The sequence below is a fragment of the Tamandua tetradactyla genome, chromosome 16 (genome assembly GCF_023851605.1).
Source record: "Tamandua tetradactyla isolate mTamTet1 chromosome 16, mTamTet1.pri, whole genome shotgun sequence".
Taxonomy (NCBI): Eukaryota; Metazoa; Chordata; class Mammalia; order Pilosa; family Myrmecophagidae; genus Tamandua; species Tamandua tetradactyla.
The window spans coordinates 76,774,492-76,795,920 of NC_135342.1; the positions used below are offsets into that span (position 1 = coordinate 76,774,492).

The 21,429-nt window shown below is 42.8% G+C and overlaps 1 protein-coding gene and 1 long non-coding RNA gene across 2 annotated transcripts in view; one reads left to right on the top strand and one right to left on the bottom strand.

The window, feature by feature from the left end:
- Positions 1-21,429, top strand: part of HSD17B2 (hydroxysteroid 17-beta dehydrogenase 2) — a 70,684-nt gene that overhangs the window by 41,791 nt on the left and 7,464 nt on the right. The window contains exons 2-3 of the mRNA XM_077133663.1: positions 4,709-4,921; positions 7,198-7,383. Coding sequence (XP_076989778.1) covers positions 4,709-4,921; positions 7,198-7,383 — 399 coding nt within the window. The remainder of the gene's footprint in view (positions 1-4,708; positions 4,922-7,197; positions 7,384-21,429) is intronic.
- LOC143660391 (uncharacterized) overlaps positions 16,198-21,429 on the bottom strand; it is a 29,067-nt gene continuing 23,835 nt past the window's right edge. The window contains exons 3-4 of the long non-coding RNA XR_013164003.1: positions 17,237-17,266; positions 16,198-16,324 (exon numbers count right to left, since the gene is read on the bottom strand). This is a non-coding gene — a long non-coding RNA (uncharacterized LOC143660391). The remainder of the gene's footprint in view (positions 16,325-17,236; positions 17,267-21,429) is intronic.

The window sequence follows — 21,429 nt, forward strand, 5'->3', positions numbered from 1 at the left end:
CGGGTCTGCCTCAGACGGCACCATCTCTACCTCTGGCCAGGCCCAGGCAGGAAACAAGCCCACGCAGAGGGCCCGTTCCTGGGCACGGACACACAGTAAAGCTGGACGTGAAGCTGAAGTGAAATGGAATCAGCCACGGCAACCAGATGCGCTGAGCTTATCAGAGGGTGTCGGCTCCACTCTGTCTCTGACAGCATTTGCAGATGCCCAGCTGTGGCAGACTCCGCTGCATGTTTTCCTCCTTTCACAGGGCTGGCCAGTCTCCATTCAAATTGGCATGACCTTTAGAGAGAGAGGAAAACTACACGCAAAAAATAAGTTGCTTCTTGTAGCAAAAATGGAAAACCTTGCAGGACAAAGTCATCCCCTGTGCTCCAAGTCGCCTCTCCTTTTGGGGGTAGCTGCTGTTCTCATTTCACTGTCTCTCCTTCAGATCCTTTCCTTTACATTCCCATTCATAGGTAGGTGTAGAATTCACTCCTTCCTTTTTGGGGGGCATAAATTGTATCACTATTTTACGTCATAAAATATGTTATAAAGTGTAAAGTTATATTTTCTACTATGGATAATATAAAGATTTATATTAATGACTATATTTCTTTGTATAAAATACTGAAACTTGTTTTGGTTCACAATTTCCTTTCTTTGCCATTGTAAGCAATGCTGTGAAGAACACCATTTTGTATGTATTTCTTTCTCTAGGATAGCTAGCTGAGATTTGGAGGTCAAGCGATGTGAACATTTAAATGGCAGTAGAGTTTAGCACCTCGCAGATGTTTGTGTGACTCACGCATCCATTAGCACTATAGGGCAATGCCCATTTCCCCAGCCCCATGCCAACCCTGGAGGGTCAGTCCTGCACAGTCAGCCTCTGACCTTTTGCTTTATCCTCTGTTAACTCAGTGACACTTGCAGTCAGATCCCAGGCCAGGCTTGGAAGTCAGGTCTCTTTTCTGATTACTCACAGATTGATGTCTAAGTTGATTCTCATCACACCCTCTGATTTCCCTGGTTCCCCGAGTCTCGGGGACAGGATGTTTTAGTATAGCTCCGACTATCAATGAGAGAGCTCCCTCAAGGTGTGCCGGGAAGGTCTCACGGTGCCATCAATGTGAGAATGACTTCTGATTTCTGAAACTGTAGAGGCAGGGTACGGTGTGGGTCAAAGGGTGATGGCCACTTTTATGCCATGTTCTTTTCCTCTTTAGTACTGGGATGAATATGCATCTATGTGATGATATTAAGAAAATTAATTAGTACTAATTCTTTCTGAAATGTTTGGTAGAATTCACATGTGAAGCCATCTGGTCCTGGACTTTTCTTTTTGGGAAGTTTTTGAATGACTGATTTGATTTCTTTACTTGTGATTGGTTTGTTGAGGTCATCTATTTCTTCTTGAGTCAAAGTTGGTTGTTCATGCCTTTCTAGGAACTTGTCCATTTCATCTACATTGTTGTATTTATTAGCATAGAGTTGTTCATAGTATCCTGTTATTACCTCCTTTATTTCTGTGAGGTCAGTGGTTATGTCTCCTCTTCCATTTCTGATCCTATTTATTTGCATCCTCTCTCTTCTTCTTTTTGTCAATCTCGCTAAGGGCCCATCAATCTTGTTGATTTTCTCATAGAACCAACTTCTGGTCTTATTAATTTTCTCTATTGTTTTCATGTTCTCAATTTCATTTATTTCTGCTCTAATCTTGTGAATTTTCTGGCACTCTGCCTATTGTTGATTTCCAACTTCATTCCTTTATGATCTGAGAAAGTGTTGTGTATGATTTCAATCTTTTTAAATTTGTTGAGACTTGCTTTGCGACCCAGCATATGGTCTATCTTTGAGAATGATCCATGAGCACTTGAGAAAAAGGTGTATCCTGTTGTTGTGGGATGTAATGTCCTATAAATGTCTGTTAAGTCTAGCTCATTTATTGTAATATTCAAATTCTCTGTTTCTTTATTGACCCTCTGTCTAGATGTTCTGTCCATTGGTGAGAGTGGGGAATTGAAGTCTCCAACTATTATGGTAGATGTGTCTATTTCCCTTTTCAGTATTTGTAGTGTATTCCTCATGTATTTTGGGGCATTCTGATTTGGTGCATAAATATTTATGATTGTTATGTTTTCTTGTTGAATTGTTCCTTTTATTAGTAGATAGTATCCTTCTTTGTCTCTTTTAACTGTTTTACATTTGAAGTCTAATTTGTTGGCTATTAGTATAGCTACTCCTGCTCTTTTCTGGTTGTTATTTGCATGAAATATCTTTTCCCAACCTTTCACTTTCAACCTATGTTTATCTTTGGGTCTAAGATGTGTTTCCTGTAGACAGCATATAGAAAGATCCTGTTTTTTAATCCATTCTTCCAGTCTATGTCTTTTGATTGGGGAATTCAGTCCATTAATATTTAGTGTTATTACTGTTTGGGTAATACTTTCCTCTACCATTTTGCCTTTTGTATTATATATATCATATCTAATTTTCCTTCTTTCTACACTCTTCTCCACACCTCTCTCTTCTGTCTTTTTGTATCTGACTCTAGTGCTCCCTTTAGTATTTCTTGCAGAGCTGGTCTCTTGGTCACAAATTCTCTCAGTGACTTTTTGTCTGAGAATGTTTTAATTTCTCCCTCATTTTTGAAGGACATTTTGCTGGATATAGGAGTCTTGGTTGGCAGTTTTTCTCTTTTAGTAATTTAAATATATCATCCCACTGTCTTCTAGCTTCCACGGTTTCTGCTGAGAAATCTACACATAGTCTTATTGGGTTTCCCTTGTATGTGATGGATTGTTTTTCTCTTGCTGCTTTCAAGATCCTCTCTTTCTCTTTGACCTCTGACATTCTAACTAGTAAGTGTCTTGCAGAACGCCTATTTGGATCTATTCTCTTTGGGGTGCACTGCACTTCTTGGATCTGTAATTTTAGGTCTTTCATAAGAGTTGGGAAATTTTCAGTAATAATTTCTTCCATTAGTTTTTCTCCTCCTTTTCTCTTCTCTTCTCCTTCTGGGACACCCACAACACGTATATTTGTGCGCTTCATATTATCATTCAATTCTCTGAGCCCCTGCTCAAATTTTTCCATTCTTTTCCCTATAGTTTCTGTTTCTTTTTGGATTTCAGATGTTCCATCCTCCAGTTCACTAATTCTAACCTCTGTCTCTTTAAATCTACCATTGTAGGTTTCCATTGTTTTTTTTCATCTCTTCTACTGTACCTGTCATTCCCATAAGTTCTGTGATTTGTTTTTTCAGACTTTCCATTTTTCTTTTTGTCCATCCCTTGCCTTCTTCATGTCCTCCTTCAATTTATTGATTTGGTTTTTGAAGAGGTTTTCCATTTCTGTTCGTGTATTCAGAATTAGTTGTCTCAGCTCCTGTATCTCATTTGAACTATTGGTTTGTTCCTTTGACTGGGCCATATCTTCAATTTTCCTGGTGTGATTTGTTATTTTTTACTGGCGTCTGGACATTTAATCAGATTTCCCTGAGTGTGAGACCCAGCAGGTTGAAAGATTTTCCTGTGAAGTCTCTGGACTCTGTTTTTTTTATCCTGCCCAGTAGGTGGCGCTTGTCTGTCTGTGGGTCCCACCAGCAAAGGATGTTGTGGCTCCTTTATTAATGCCACTATTGGTGTTTGGTTGGACCCAGTCCCTGCCACTGTCGGAAACTCCCTCCTCTCCCTCTGGGCAGCCGCTTGTTGGGAAGGGGCACCGGTCGCCAGCCGCTGCGACCTGGGGAACTCGCCGATCCGAGACCTGCCGCCAGACCGGGAAGCTGCCCGCGGGGGAGGGGCACCGGTCGCCGGCTGCCGCGGCTTGGGGAGCCCATTGATCCGAGGCTCATAGCTGGTCCGGGAAGCCGCCCACGAAAGAGGAGCGTTAGCCACTGTGGCTTGGGAAACTTGCTTCTCCGAGACTCTCAGCTGGTTTGGGAAGGAGGGAGGGAGGGGCACCAGCTGCCAGCCGCCGCGGCCTGGGGAAGCGCGCGCCGCTCGGGGATCTCATCGCAGCGGAGTCTTGCAGATGGTCTAGCCAGTCCAGACTGGGGTACGCTGTGTGTCCGTTTCCTGCCGTGGACCCAGGAGCTTCCCTGCCGTGGCCCCGGGAGCTCCATGTTTAACTTTTTGAGGAGCCACCAAATTGTTTTCCACAATGGCTGAACCATTTTACATTTCCAATGGCAATGCAGCAGGGTTTCAGTCTTCATCTTTTATAATGCAGTAGTAACTGCCCCTATGTTCATTTTGAAGCAGGACCTAGTATTTTGTTACATCTCCAAAATCAACTCCAAAGTATTAGTCTGTAGTGGATGAAAATTTTATGGAGTGATGGAGTTACATTAAACACGACACAGCAAAGACTGATAATTTAAACATTTCTGTTGGATGTCTCTGTTTTCCCTTCGAAGTTCCTCTAAGGCCACTAGGCACTCCTGGATTTCACCCAAGCTTCCCCTTCCACTTAACATTCCTCCAACCTCTGCCCAAACTCTATCTCACCTCCTTTTTTTTTTTCATATGGAGAAATGTGTCCGTCTTGTCTTCTTTACCTATTTCTCCACTTAGCGAATAAAGAAACTCCCATAGGACTCACTCTCTTCAGAGAACATGGGTGATCTTAAATCACATATGCATAATATGTCTCCTATTAGGACAAAGAATTGTCCCTGTCCCTTTGGTTTCGGCTCACTTCATATGACTTTGACCCTTTGCAGGTGGCGATTCCGGTTTTGGCCATGCTTTGTCCAAGTATCTGGACCAGCTGGGTTTCACGGTATTTACTGGAGTCCTGAATGAAAAAGGATCTGGAGCAGAGGAGCTGCGAAGAACCTGTTCCAAGCGCCTGTCTGTGCTCCAGCTTGACATCACCGACCCAGCGCAGATAAAAGATGCTTACAGGAAAGTTGTGGAAAAGGTGCAAGGCAAAGGTACTGCCTTCTGCTGCCAGGGTCCTTAGGCTTCCTTTGAACCTCCCCCCCGCCCACCAACAGTGGTCCCAGCCCTAATTGCCATTACCCTCCACTCCACTCCACGCTGGCTGCTGCTGATCCGGAGGGCACCTCCACCTCCCGGCCACCATATGCCAGGGACTGTCTTAGATGTAAAGACTTAAGTGATGAATCCAACCTGATCCCATTCTCACAGAACTTAGAGGATTCATCATCCCATTTCCTCCAACATCTGCTAGGTCACTCTCCCATCATTACCCTTCAGCACTTGTCATTTCTTTCTTCTCGCCAATATTAGCATGCTTTAGACATCTCCAGCTTAAAAGAAAACAAATCTGCTTCATATGCACTGTCCTCCTTTAGCTACTGCCCTTTCCCTTCCTTTCACTTCCAGACCAAGCTTTTTGGGACACTCATTGCCCTTGGTTTTCACCTCCTCACCTCCAATCTAATGTCGACCCTCATCCTGCCCCTCTAAGTGACTTGGCTAAAAAACTAATCAACATTATCCCAAACTCCAGATATTTAACTTCTCTGTAGTATTTAAAAGTGTTGGTCACCCTTCCATGCCTTGGCTTGGGTCCCCAACCCTTGGTTGTCCTAGCTCTTTGATCAATCTTTCAGCTACTGCTTTCTGGACCTCTTCCTCCATTTCCCCCATAAATGTGAGAGCTCCTGAGGGCTCCAGCCCCCAACTTCCAACTCCATGTGTTTCCTGGGCTCTCTTTCTCCAGACCAGTGGCTCTCAACCCTGGCTGTGCATTAGAATCAACCAGGGGTGTTTGAAAACATGCTTGGTCCAGGATGCTTGGGCCCCGGATGGTCACCATAAATTCAGCCCAGTGTATGCTGAAAGTGGAGCACCCCTTGTTCAATCACCAAGAATTTCAGGTGGTGACAGCAGGGAATTAAACCAATGTGGGGCCCTCCTGAGCACAGTTTGTGTGACTACACAGGCCTCGTGCCATGAAGCTGGCCCTGCCTGGGTGCCCTTCTCCCAATCAAATTAAATCAGTATCTCTAGAAAGAGGTCCTATAGGCATCAGCATTTTTTGAAGCTTCCCATGTGATGCTGATGTTTGGCCAGAGTTGAAAAACATTGTGATTTAGGCCAATAACTTTCAAATCTATATTACCAACTTGGCCATCTTTCCTGACATCTAGAGCTATATGTGTATAAAATCACCACTTATATCCCAGATTTACCTTTTTCCACTGCTGCCATTGCAAATCAGTTTCTCTTCCTAAATTCTACATCCCAGACACCACCATTGTCACTTAATTAGTCATTTGAGCCAGCAGCCTGGGGTCTATTCAGAACCCCAGCTTACTCTCACTCCCTGCATCCTACTGGTCCTGAGTTATTTCTTATCCCAGCCCCTTCTCACCATCTCCAAGCAGCTATGACTCAGCTCAGTCCTTCACCATCTCTGTCCTGGGCCTCTGCAATGGCCTCCTTGGAGCCAGGCCTGCCTTCACCACTACTGGCCCATGGAGAGGAATTTCTGTGACATGCACATCTTATGCTGCTATCCACTTACTCAAAATTCCACGAAATTGGCAGTCGCTATGTATTGGGCTCCTCCCTTGAATCACACCTCGGGTAAAGGGTTTGCTTTGCCTCATTTAAGGGTTTGGTGGTTCCTTATCAGCTGCTAATGCAATCTAAACACTTTCACCAGCATGGCAAAGTCTCAAGGAAGTGGCCCCTGCCGACCTCTTAAGCCACCTATATGCAGGTCCACTCGGTAAAGTCTGGGTAGTTTCCAGGGCATAATGTACTCATAATTTACATGTATTTGCATGTACAGTTTCTTCTTACTGAAATTCCCTTCTGGCCTCTACCCCTTGTTTCTGTGACTCTTGCCAACTCTGCTCCCGTGAGACCCAGCTCAAATGTAATTGAAGAATGTTGTCCTTTGCATGACGTTCCTGGACTCCACTGCATTTCTTGCTATAAACCAGAAGACCTAGGCTCCTGAAAGAGGGTCAGCAACTGTGCCATATTCCTACATAGCATATTCTTTAATTATTATTAAAATGTTGATTATTAATATTAATTAATCCAAAATAACATTACTACCTACAATTGTAATGTGTTTCATTAGTCTACATGTCTGTCCTTATACAGTACCATGCTGTTTTGACTACTGTGGGTTTAAGTATCTGACAAGGATCCTAAATCTCAAAGGGGCCCTTCTGACTCCAGAGCCTGGAGTGTTGGAAATCCTCATACCTATTCCTTCTGTCCTCAGGACTGTGGGCTCTGATCAACAATGCTGGAGTCCTTGGCTTCCCAGCTGATGGGGAACTCATTCCCATGGCCAACTACAAGCATTGCATGGCTGTGAACTTCTTTGGAGCCGTGGAAGTCACGAAGACATTCTTGCCTCTTCTCAGGCTCTCCAAGGGCAGGCTGGTGAACATCAGCAGCATGGCAGGTGAGTTACCCTTCCCCCACGAGTTTGCGGGTTGCCTGTTGTACAAGCTTCGGCTCGCTGCCTTTGTCTAATGAACAAGAAAGCTGACATGTTCATGCAGGACCGTATCTGATTGGTAATACTGTATATCCGCTGCTGACTTTAGTGCAATAAAACCTTTCAAATCCTTTCAGATGCACGCTCTTATTTATCTTCTAATTTATCTGTCATTCCTGGGGATCTAGAGTTCTTATATATCTTTACAATATAATGACCAGCACAGAAGTGTCTAGATTTGGACAGGTAATTCCACCTGGCAACATCATAAGTAACCCATATTCAATCCACCCTGAACTCAGCCTATTCGTTTCCTGTAAGACAAGTAGGCAAATACCTTTGCCCTTATTTGCACAGTTAAGTCCCAGTATGTCAGTCCCTTGCTTACTAGTGTTTTCCATGAGAGTGTCACCTGTGTATTGTTATGTTAATGCAGTTGGATCAGGGTGTGACATTTGGATAACTTGCTTCTCTCCATTTTAAACAACTCGAGCCAAGAGCTTAACAATTTCCCTTTCCATAAACTTTGCTTGTGTGTGCCTTCCTCCAGGACAAAAAAAAAAAACAAAAAAAACTGGGGTTCTTTAGTGCCTTTCTTAGCTTTGAGTAATGTTCACGGGGCTGTCTTTTGTGCCACTACATGGGCGAGAGGGAAGCCAAAAGGGTGGGCTCTGAACTCCAAGTTCCCACCTTCAAATAGAGGAATGCCACTCTTCGCTGTTTTATTAATTGGTTTCAGTAAGATTTAAATAAAAATAACAAAGAGTCCAACTCATTTGTTTACTGTTTGTTTTTAAAATGTGAACAAGGGTTCTAGAAGAATTTCCTTCTAGAGGGTTCTTTGTATTTCATGGACAAGTATTATTGTTTATCATGTACTCTTTCCTGGATTTAACTCAGCAACTTCCTTGCAACTAACTGCCATGTGAGTCCGTGTCTCTGGGATCACTGGGTAAAAGGCAGGAAGGCAGGAAAGAAAGAAAAGAAGAAAGACTGTATTAGTCAGGGTTCTCCAAAGAAACAGAGCCAACTGTTTATATATAAATCTCTCTCTCTCTCTGATAAATATATAGATATATATATGAGAGAGAGAGAGAGATTTATTATAGGAGTTGGCTTATGTGACCATGTGGATTGGGCAAGTCTGAATTCTGTAGCACAGGCTGCAAGCTGGGAATTCTGCCAAAGGTTTCAATGAATTCCCCAGGAGAAGCTGGCTGGCTGAAGTAGAGAAAGAGGAATTCTCCTTTTTGACTGCTGAAATCATCAGTTCTCCCTTGAAGGCCTTCAACTGATTGGCTGTGACTTTGCTCATTGCTGAAGGCAGTCCCTTTGTTGATTTTGGATGTGACCACCCATGATGCAGTTGACTGACTACTGATCTAAATCCACAAAATACCTTCACAGTAACAATCAGGCCAGTGCTCGCTTCATCGAACAACTGGATACCACAACCTAGCCAAGCTGCTACATGAACATAAGCATCAGATTGATGGATGGATGGAAGATTGGACAGATTGCTGGAGGCAAGGAAGGAAGGAAGGGAAGAAGGAAGGGAGAGAGAATAGGAGAGAGGGAAGGAAAAGAGGGAAAAAAGGAGGTAGGGAGAGAGGGAAGAGGTATAGGAGGAGAGAGAGAGTGGGAGGGAGGGAGAGAAGGAGAGGGGGGAGATGGGAGAAATGGGTAGAGAGAGCGAAAGAAGGAGAAATGGGGAGAGAGAAGATTGGTCTAAGACAGTCAGAAGCATGAATATTGTATTTTAACTTGTATGGGAACCCCGAAGTATTTCCCAATTTCATGTTACTTTGCTGCTGAAGCAAATGAATGCTGAAGAAACATATTTGAAATATTTTGCCCTTATCTTTTTCTTTTTTTTAAACAATCTACATTTTTGATCTGTGTGGAACTCTCACCTTCCTCAGTTTCCTGGTACAGTCTTGTACTTCTGGAAATTCTTACCCTTCCCTTGCTTCATCCATTCAACCAATATCTACTGAAATGACCGATCATTACCTTCTCCTTGATCCACTGACGAAGAAGTTTTTCCTTCTTCTTTCTTTGTTCTTTACTTTGGTCAGTTCATTCATTCACAAGATTGACATAAAGTAGAAACTCAATTAAAGAATGAAGGAATGCAAGTGGATAGATCACATTTTGTTTCTCCACCCATCTGTTGATGGACACCTGAGTTGCTTTCACTTTTTTGCTATTATGAACAGTGCTGCTGTGAACATTTGTGTACAGGCTTTTGTGTGGCACACTGTAAATTCTATGTAAGAGTTAGCTATTCTTACACAGACACTTTCTGTGTCCACGGGGGTATTGGTTTGCTAAAGCTGCTGGGATGCAATACACCAGAAATGGAGCAGCCTTTATAAAGGGAATTTATTATGTTACAAGTTTACAATTCTAAGGCCATGAACATTTCCACATTTTTAAGACACCAACAAGAGGTTGCCTTCACTCAAGAAAGCCTGATGCAGCTGGGAAGGCACATAGCTGGCACCTGCTGATCCTTGTTCCTGGTTCCATTGCTTCCAGATTCTGATGCCAGTGGTTTCCTCTCTAAGCCTCTGTGGGTCTTCACTTAATTCCTCTGAGACACAACTCTGGGTTCTGGCTTGCTTAGCATCTCATGGGAAGGCACCTGGTGATGTCTGCTGGGCTCTGCCTGTGTTAAGACATCTGCTCTCTCTGTTGGCACTCCAGGCATCTCTGTTGGCACTCTAAGCATCTTCAAACATCTGTGTCTCTGTCAGCTCTGAAGCAACAGTTCTCCACGTGTCTGTGTCTGAGGTTTCTTCAAACTGTTTCCCCTTTTAAAGGACTCAAGTAAACTAAGCAAGACCCATCTTAAATGGGTAGAGTCACATTTCCATCTAACCAAAAGACCACACCCATAATCGGGCATGCCACATCTCTGTGGGGATATTCTAATCAAAAGGGTTTTCACCTACAATATTGAATCAGAATGAAAGGACATGGCTTTTCTGGGGTTTACAACACTTTTGAACTAGCAGAATGGGTTCATTACTTAAGCTCTCCATATTTTAGTTTTCTCATCTTCTAAAACAGAGGTGATGAGGATATTAGAACCTACATCTTAGGACATTTGTGCCCATTAAATATGTTTAGGGTTGATATTGTTAAGACATTCAGAGCAGTGTCTCACACATAGCAGACATCTAATCAATGTTAATAATTATTATGAGGCATCCATTATATTTCAGCCTTTGTTGGTTGCTCTCAGACATATGATCCCAGTAACCCTGCATAGTAGGTTTTAGTATCCCCATTTTACAGTTGTGAAAATCAAGGTTCAGAAGAGTTATGTGGCTGGAATTGGAATTAGGGTCCCATGTTTTATCTGACCTATCAAACCACCCTCTTCCCTGATGACCTAACTGGACCACTTGGTACCACCACACTGACAACCAGGCCAAAAGGCCTATTAACCTTCCCAAGGTATCTTTTCTGCCATCTTCCTCTTCCCAATAGGCCCACTGTTAGATACTTGCTCCAGCCTCATCCTCAGTCTCAAGTGGGATAGGTTCAACACAACCACATTTCACTCCACTCCTATGGGAAGTTCCAGGATTAGAGGCAGGGATAGTGCTTCTTTAAATTCTTCTCTGGGAGATGCAAGGTAGAGTCCATTACATTATGAATACATCCTTCCCTCTGATGTCTCCCATCCCTGAAGAAAGCAAAGGGAAGAGAAAGAGATGAGAGAGACTTCATGAATTTATACAGATAGAATCGGATTTCAAAACAGAGAAAAAGTCGGCCAAGCAGAGCGGAGACAGATCACCTAGGCCTAAAACCTGTCTCCACCACTGACAGTTACGTGACCTGGGGCAAATTCCTGTACCTCTGACTTGCAGCTTCCTCATTTTAAAATGGAAATATTAATAATTACTTCTTTTTAGGGCTGTAGTGAGGGTGACATGAAATGGCATGAGTTAAAGCCCTAGCACCAGGTTTGGCATAGAGAGAATAGCAAATGTTAGTGACTCTATATGCACCTGTGGCTTTTTAGCCTGCCAGCGGCTGGCACTGCTGTTTCTGACTATCATACTGTGTTACCTTGACCCTTTGCTCCTCATTACATATTAGTTCCTGGGCAGATAATGCAAACAGGTCACTAGTTTCAGATTTGATAACATCTGGTCCAGGAGACTTTTACCCCCTAAAATAACACATTTATCATCCTCCTACACACATAGTATAAGTCTTTAATCCATTTTCTGGCAGGGCAGTTAGATATATATTTAACCGAGGATCTGAGGAATTTGGAGCTGATTCTTTGTGCAAAGGGAAGTTGAAAAATCTTTACATTCGAGAGATTTCAAAGCTTTTTCTGGCCAGTTTTCCTCTTAAGAAATGGCAAAGTAAATGCCCATGTGCAGGTACATGTTGTGCTAGAACGAAAAGAGTTGAAAACAAACCCTTATGAAGCAGCCAGGCCTTGGTGATTGTGAGTTTCAGCCATGGTTTGACTTCTTTTCTGTTCTTTGTCAGTGGGATGACTTGACCTGGGGCAGGTCATCTCACCTCCATCTCATCGTCTGTCCACTGGAGATGATGTGATGGCTATGGCAAGGGCAGCACCTCTCAGTCTGGGCACTATTGGCAGAGAATCATTCTTCATTGTGGGGGCTGACCTGGGGGTAGTAGGGTGTACAGCAGCAACCCTGGGTTCTACCCATGAGATGCCAATGGTGCACCACTCCTAGTCGTGACCACCAAAAATTTGTCCAGATGTTGCTGTTTCCTGGGGGGCAAAATCAACCCCAGTTGGGAACCACTGCTCTGGACTGTGGGCTGAGCATTATAGGGTCTGAGTATTTCGCACAGTTACAGGTACAAAAAAAGTATCCTAAGAAAAGGGATTGCACAACTGCAAGACAATCATAGCTGCCCACCATGTCAAACCAGTTGTTTCAGTGTGCTAAAGCTGAGGGAATGCGATATACCAGAAATGGATTAGCTTTTACAAGGGGGATTTATTAACCCACAAGTTACAATTCCAAGGCCACGAAAATGTCCAAATTAAGACCAACAAGAGGACACCTTCTCAGAGGAAAGGCAGCTGGCACGGTGTTGCTCAATCACATGGGAAGGCACATGGCGACATCTGCTGTGTTCTCCTGGGTTGGGTTCAAAATGGCTCTTGAGAGAGAAACTGAGGCTTCTGGGGGTCTTTCTAGCTTCTACTGGAGTGTTTTATTTTTCTTAGCTTCTCTTTATTCTCTCAACTCTCTTAAAGGACACCAGCAAGCTGATCAAGACCCACCTTGGATGGGCGGGTCACATCTCCACAGAAAGAACCTAATCAAAGGGTTCCACCCAACCCTAGGTCTGCCCCACAAAATTAGATGAGAAGAACATGGCTTTTCTGGGATGCAGAACAGTTTCAAACCAGCACACCAACTCAAATACATTAAAATGACTTTACCAAAGTAAGCAGCTGTAGAACTCTTACACATCTACAAATTATGGATACCCAACGGAGTTTGCAGTTCCAGCTTTAAGCCTTGCCTGAGTCCAGCGAAGCTGGCTGTGGGATCATTCCTGGGCTTTTCTTGCCCACCAGACCTCCTTAAGGGAAGCTTTTGGCCAATCATTCTGTCAATCACTCACCTGCTCTGTGACATGACAGAAAGTGAAGGCTTTGCTTCTCTGGCACCTTCCAGGGCTCTTGTGGGCAATGGAAGGGTCAGAGCAGCACTGAAAGGACCTCTTACCTATGCTGGGTGGTGTTAGCTGCTTTCCGTACCTGAAATCATTTAATTCAAACACATGCAGGATGCAGCTATTAATTCATTTTCTAGGTCAAGCAGATTCTAGCCCAGGATCTGGTAAGGGATGAAGTCAAGGTTTGAAATAGGGGCTATTCATTTGATTCCAAGTTCTGTGATCCTCCCACTTTTCCATGCTGTTAAACAAGAACATACCAGACAAGCAGGGGGGCAGAGAAATATAGATACTAACTCTAGTATGTTTAAATGGTGACTAGGAAGTGCTTTCAATGTGGGTAGGAATTGCCTGGGGTTCTTGTTAAAATGCAGAGTTTTAACAAGTTAGTCTGGTTGGGGCCTGAGAGTTTGCATTTCTCTAACTTGTTCCTGGGTGAAACCAGTGCTGCTGGCCCATTGGTCTTTAGCAGGTATCAGAATTGCCAGGTGGGCTTGACAAACACAGGTTGCTGGGCCCAACCCCCAGAAATTCTGATTTAATAGGTCTGGTGTGGGGCCTGATAATTAACATTTCAAATATTCCTAGGTGCGGTTGCTGTCCCAGAGAAGGTCCTAGACTTTGGTTTTGATAGCCAACAGTCTGTGGTGGCCCCAGAGATGATCAGATTACAAGGAAATGATAAGATGTTATTAGTTTCAAGTTTCTCTTAACCTTGCTTAATGAGATTAATGAACCTGATTGTCCTGGGGGTGTGTGATTGTTCTGTATTCTTCAGCTTGGAAAGGTGCAATAAAGGAGTGGGCATTATTACTTGAATTGACCCCAATTGACCTTGGAGGAGATGGAAACTGGCCAGGAGCCCTCATTACATTCTTTGGACAAGGCAATGCTAGTCCTGGCTTGGGAAGGCAGGAGAGAAGGAGCAGACCACTTGTGGGCATGTGACATTATACCCCTTCCTATATAGCCTCAGGCTGAAGGTGTGTTGACTGGGCATTCTCTTGCAAAACCCTTTCTCTTCCATAGTTCCTGTTGAGCCATAGGTTAGGAGAGAGAGGGATCTTCATGTAGGTGTTTCTTGTTGTGGTTATGAGGCTCAGAGTCTTTCTGAGGTCATGTATTGACTCCAAGCATAGCAAGGTCCTCTGGCTGGTAGAACCTTAGGAAATGATATTAACTTATGGCTTCAGTCACACCAAAGGAATCAGGCAAAGACAGGCATGAGTTCACTCGGGGAGAAGGGAGGGGAGGTCTCCATAATTCTTTGTAAACTCCAAAATTGTAACTTCATGCTATGTCACCTTCCAGTTTTACACCACAATCACTAATATACTCTAATGTCAAGGGACAGGCAACAGTCACCAGGTCATGGACAAAACGAACGCTGAGATTATTTACCTGCCAGGTAGAGAACCACAGGCCAGGGAACAAATTCACCAAGTAGTGCACTGAGGCAAAAAAGGTAAGTCATATTCTGGAAGGATGGGGAGGGCTGCATTCATGGTGACTGCTATGCCAGGTAGAGAGGCTGCAGTGCAAAGGGCGGAGTGAGCTCCTTGGTCTTGTACGTGGTTGTTTAAAACATGCCCCATTGTTGACTGGGTGTTCTGCAATGTCTTCTAATAACAGGTGACTCAAAGTTTTGAGTTGTTTCTCAGCTCTGGCTGGTTAGAACCAATTGTAGGGGAATTCAGCGTCCAGTTTCGATATCTCCTAAGCCAGTGCTCCTCTAAGTGTAAATTCTGCTTTTCAATGAGCCCATCTATGATTGTGGTGAGCATGGAGGTAGAGTGTGAAACAGATTTGTTATCACTTGACATTTATTTTCAGACCTTGCAGAAAATGTTTCTAAACCTCTGTTTGTCTAGGGAATGTATCTCATCCTATTCGAATAAATCTGGCTTTGATTTCTTGGCATCCCATGCCAAATATGAAACAAACAAACAACAAACATGCTAATTATCTAGTTTTTATTTACCAAGACCTTAGGAACCGTATTACCTTTGTGCAGCTAAAGACCTGCATGGGAGCTAGGCAATTCTCCTGTGCTAAGCATGTCCTAAGGGAGCATATATTTTTTAATTTTGAAATCATGATAGATTCACAGGAAGTTGCAATGAAATGTGCAGTGAGGTCCCAGGCACCTTTCACCCAGTCTCACCCACATCTTGCATAACTATAAGACAGTATCAAAACCAGGAAACTGACATTGGTATAAACTGCAGAATTAATTCAGACTTCACCAGTTGTGCATGCACTCACTGTGTGAGTGTGTATGTCTACAATTTTGTGCAATTTTATGAATTGTGTAGCTTCATGTGACTACCACTAGTCAAGATGCACAACTGTCCGATCACTACAGAGCTGTCTTGTGCTGCCCTTTATAATGGTCCCTACCTCCCTGTGCTGGTCTTGAGCTCTGTACCCCAGAAAAAACATGTTCTTAAACTTAATCCAATCCTGTGGGTATGAACCCTTGTCAATAGGACCTTTTGATGAGGCTACTTCAGATAAGGTTTGGTCCAGGATGGGTATTAATCCTAATCATTCAGTAAGGGGCCTTATAGGGGCAGTCACAGAAAGAGAGAGAAAAAGTCACAGAAGGATGAGCCAGAGGCTGAAAGTCAAGGGAACCCAGAAGAGAAGGGAGAGGCAGGAGAAGGCATCACATGCATTGCCATGTGACAGAGGAGCCCAGCCCCTTTCTTCAGGAAGAAAGCATGGTCTTGATGATGCCTTGATTTGGACTTCTCCTAGCCTCAAAACTGCGATCCAATAAATTCCCATTTTCAAGCCAACCCATTGCATGGCATTTGCTTTAGCAATGAGGAAACTAAAACACTCTCCTTCCTCCTATCCCCAAACCCTAGCAATCACTATTTGTTCACCATCTCCATAATGTTATTTCAGAAATGTTATATAAAAGCAATCATGTAGTATGTAACCTTTTGAGACTGGTTTGTTTCACTCAGCATAATTTAAAGGGAGTCTATTTTGACCACAGCTCATATAACTCCAAAAACCTTTTCCTCCAGCCCAGCATTACAAATTCATCTTTATTCTGGTCTCACTCAGCACGATATCTCTTATATTCCACATATGTATGACAGATCAAAGTGGAAGCAGCCCTGCCAGATCACTATCCAACTTCTGAGATCTTATGAAATTTCTACAGCCAAAAGAGACTGTATTTCTGAAAAGAAAGCTAAAAGAGACTGTATTAGCATTGATTGTTCCCAAGGATAGAAATATATGGAAAAATTTCAGGGATATTATCTAGAAATGTTTATCAACTGTCACATGTTCGAATCACCTGCGGAACTTTAAAATATCCTAGTACCCATGATGAACCAAACCCAAAGAAACCACATTTTTTGAGAGGGAATCCAGGCATTGATATTTTTCAAAGTTCCGCAGGCAATTCCAGTGAGCTACCAAGTTTGAAACTAGTGTTCTAAAACAAAGATTTAGAACAGTGGTTCTCAAACTTAGTGTGTGGGGATAGCAGAGGTGTCCAGAATTACCTAGGAGAATTTGGTAATAATACAGAAGCACCCTGTCCTCTGTGTTCTTTATCAGCTCCCCAGGCAATTCTGATACTCACCTCTGAGAATGATGGAGCCAGAGCACCATTTACACCCCCAGCCACACATTAAAATCATCCACGGGGTTTTATTTAAATACTGATGCTCAGGCCCCACTGCCAGAGAATTTTATTTCACAGGTGTAGCTAGGGCCTTGGCATTGTTTTTTGTTTTTATTTTGTTCCCAAGGTGGAGATTCTACCGGGCCTACTGAGTTATGTACCACTGATCTGGAATTTAAAATAAATAACAGCAAACACAAACTCTATATATACCTCTCCCTGGGTGTCCCAGCTCTCCTGGTTTTGTATAATGTCTGCTAGTGGGTGAATAAGAAAATTTCCAGGAGTTAACCACCTTAGAATTGACATTAATGCTCTGTTTGATTGTCAAGGTTATAACCCACATTTCCTCCCTGGTGTGAATTCTGGACCAGTTCTCCAATGCCCAGATAAATAAGCCCTGTGTTCTGGAAGTCAAGGTTTTCCTGCTGAAATGGAAATGAACTTGCCAATCTCCCAGCAACCATTTACCTTGCTGTCTTCTGCCACTAGGATTTTAACCTGAATGGAAGCAAGATAAAAAAAAAATTAGAGAGGCTAACTGGACAGCCAATGAAGGGGAATATAAGGTCAGGAAGGGAAAGGGCCCTAAGATGTTGGGGCTCTTGTTCAACGAGTTGTGGACACCTACACTTATTTTGTCATATGCCACCAAAAACTTTAGACACTGATACAAAACAGTAACAGCAAGATTGGCTGTATGAGGTGGAACCCTCTGAAATTGTCATTTTGTAGGTGAAAATGGATCTAATACTGGTAACTTCAGAGGGTTCAACATAATACAAAAGACAAATGTTTCTCAGATGTTTGGTCCAAGATGTAATTTTTGTTTAGATTGATAATGTGGAGTATGGTATTTTCTCATCACCTGTCATATTTATAACATTGTTGGGCTGTGCATTATAAGGAAAGCACATGCTCAGAAATATGTGACCAAAAATCCCAAGGTCATAGTTCAAGCTTTAATACACGAAAGGATCACTTGGGTTGGCTTGAAATGCAGATTCTGATCCAGCTGGTCTAGGGTGGGTGGTAGTAACGTAAACAATAAACAAGCACCTCAGGAGATTCTGAACCTGTAAGCTTATCATTTACAAATTATGGGGCCTTTGAGGCCAAAGAGATAGTATTGTGAAAAACTTGATGCATACCAATAAAAGAAACTCCTTAATAGAGCTTACCTTGTGCCAGACACTATTTGAATATATTAGTTCATTTAACCTTCACAAGAGCCCTATGATGCATGCACTATCATTATTCTTATTTAATAGATCATAGAACAGGCTGATCAACATAAAGTGACTTTCCCAAGAACAGGAAGCTAATCAACGGCTCATCAACATAAAGTGACTTTCCCAAGAACAGGAAGCCCATATAATGTGGGCTGGGGTTTGAATGCAGGCAATGTTGGCTCTAGAACCTGGTTTCTAACCACTGCCCTCTGCTAACCTGCCTCCTCAAGGACCAAACTCATCATCTTTAAAAACCATGGCGTGGTTGAACATCATTCAATCCTGCAAACTAAGGTTGTCGTGCAACAATCAACAGTGTGACTTTGAACATGTCACATTAACTCCTTTGGTCATTCTCACCAATAAAAAAAGTTGGTTCTTTAATTCTAAGATTCTGTATACTTAAAAATCAGTGTGTCATCTGTGGGAAGAAGAATATCAGTGTTTAAGGAGACCGGTTCTATCCAAATGTTGTATTGAAATTCCATCCATTGAGCTTCAGGATTCTTATTGTTGCCAAACCTCAAACAAGCTTAAACAAGGGAAAAGGAATTTAATAAGCTCACCAACGGCTGGAACCAAGTTTTCAAATGCTCTCACTGAACTCTCTCCAGCCTCCACTTTCCATCTTCCCTCCCCACTCTCCTCCTCCATTCAACTTGCCATCCTCACTCTGTTTCTCCCGTCTGTTCTTCTCTGTTTGCTCCCTTGTTGGCAAGCTCTACCTATGCAGTCGCAAAAAATGGTCCTGGGAGCTTTAGTCTTCCACTATTCTCTTACTCAGGTAGGCAGAAATAAACAATAAATAATCCTTCCTCTACCATCCCTAGCAATTTACAAAAAGGACAATTTGAGGCATGTGCCCACCCCAAACCACTCTCCATACCCAGGGAATGGGGTATTAAGCTTGGCTGTTCTCTCTCCCTTGATGGGAACAGAGGACCGTTGATTGACATTCTTCCTAGGAATATAGGAAGGTAAGAATGGGTGTTTCCCAAAAGCAAATAATGTGGGCCAGGCCAAAGCATTAATATTAATAGAGTAATGATGATGATGAAAATGGACATTCGCTATTCTAAGTATATCTACTTCAACGCCCATGTTCTTTTTTATGATTGAAATTTTTATTGACGTAATTGTGTATTTAAGTGACATTGTAAAAAATGATCTCACATACCTTTTAAGCAATTTCCTCCAAAGTTAAGCTTTGTGCAAAACTATGCTATAATATTCCAACCAGCTTATTGACATTTGATACAATCCACTGATCTTATTCATATTTCCCTAGTTTTACTTGTACTTGTATGTATGTAAGTGTATTTGGTTCCATACAGTTTTATTATCTGGAGTTTTTTTAAATTACAACTTGTGGGTTTTGAATAACCAAGGCTAGACAGGCAACGCCAAGGCACAGTTTCATCAAGTGGCTGGAAGGGGTCAAGCTCCTCATGAAGGTTGCGCTTTAGCAAACCACACCCAGGCAATGCCCCATGGTCACTGCAGTCCATGGTTTTCATGTTGGAAGTGGTCAAGCTCCTCATGAAGGTTGCGCTTTAGCAAACCACACCCAGGCAATGTCCCATGGTCACTGCAGTCCATGGTTTTCATGTTGGAAGTGGTCAAGCTCCTCATGAAGGTTGCGCTTTAGCAAACCACACCCAGGCAATGTCCCATGGTCACTGCAGTCCATGGTTTTCATGTTCAATAGAAACGAGGTCCAGGAAGAAGCCCATCTAGGAACAAAGGCCTGTTCTGCTCACTAGACACTATTAATTTGTCATTTAGACAGTCTACCTTAATACTTGAGCCTAAATAAATGTTAGATGTGTACATGAGCCAAAATGTGTGATGTCAAATGCTCAGATTGAAAATTTTTAGCAAATGTAACCAAGAGGGCTCAGGGCTAGGAAGATATTCTCACATGCATGAAGCAAACAAGAAGAATAAAGGAGACTTTGGAAGGGAAAAATCATTGCAAAATGGTGAGATCAGGAGAACAAAGAAAACCGTATACATGCAAAACCAGAACCATGTTTGATTTGCTGAGAAACACAGAAATCTGGGAAAGCTGGTGGAAAGAGGATGCACACAAAGATAAGAGTAGGAAGCACAGGAGCTCCTTTTCCCATGCCTCAAGAATTGTGCAAATGTCCTGAGGGTTTTAGGCAGAACAAAATAACCATGAAGTAATCCTTTTTGCTGAGATGTCCATTGTATCTTGGAGCCTAGCTGCTTCTTTTTAAAAATAGTTTTCTAAAAATTGAGCTAATTGGCATACAATGAACTATTCATATTTAAAGTTTTTAATATGACTAGTTTAGACATATGCATATACCATGAAACCATCACTACAATCAAGAAGTGAACATACCCTTTCCTCCTAAAAGTGTCTTCATGCCCCTTTGTAATCGCTCCCTTCCCCTGGGTAGCCGCTGATCTGTTTTCTGTTACTATAGATTAAGTTGCATTTTCTAGAATTTTATATAAATGGAATCATACAGTAGGTGCACTCTTTTGGTTTGGCTCTTTCAATCACCATAAAAACTTTGAGATTCATCCATGTTGTTGCATGTCTCAAAGTTCATTCTTTTTTGTGGCTAAGTCGTATTTCATTGTATGAGTGTGCCACGGTTTATCTGTTCATGCAGTGGATGCTTCTTTGGCCAGGGAACACTTTTCCAAGGCCAGGAGCCCCAGTGTCCAGCTTTCCTGGGTACCCATGAGATCACAATGAGCAGAGGTTTTGCCACCTCCCCTCTGTACTGTGAGACCTCACTGTCTTCCAGACAAAGCCATTAAAATGGACCTTGTTTTCCCTGCCTGCCGTGATAAATTACCACAAACTTGGTGGCTTAAAACAACAGAAATGTATTCTCTCACATTTCTGGAGGCCAGAAATCTGGAATCAAGATGTCAGCACAGCCATGTACCCACCAAAGGCTCTAGGAGAGGACCCTTCCTTGCCTCTATCAGCTTCTGGCAGACCCAGGCAACCCTTGGATTCTAGTAACATAACTCCAATCTCTGCCTTGGTCTTCACATAGCCTCCTCCCCTGTGTGACTGTGTGTGTTTTCTCTTTTTCTGTTCCTATGAGGAACCTGTCCTTGGAGTTAGAGCCCACTCTAATCTAGGACAAGTTCATCTGAAGATCCTTACTTTAGTCACATCTGCAAAGACCCTTCTTCCAAATAAGGTCACGTTCTGAAATTCCAGGTGGACATATCTTTTGGGGAACTGCTTTTCAACCCATTGCAGCTTTTGTCCTTGAAAAAGTTAGGTTCATTACTCACTGCAGCAAGGGAGAATAAAAAGACATGAAGAAAGTTACCCAAACTCTCAGGTCTCTCTGCTTTTCCACTCTTCTCCTGCTCCCTCCATCTTTAACCCTTGAAAATCTGAGGCTTACAGCAGAGAGAAGTCAGACAGAGAGA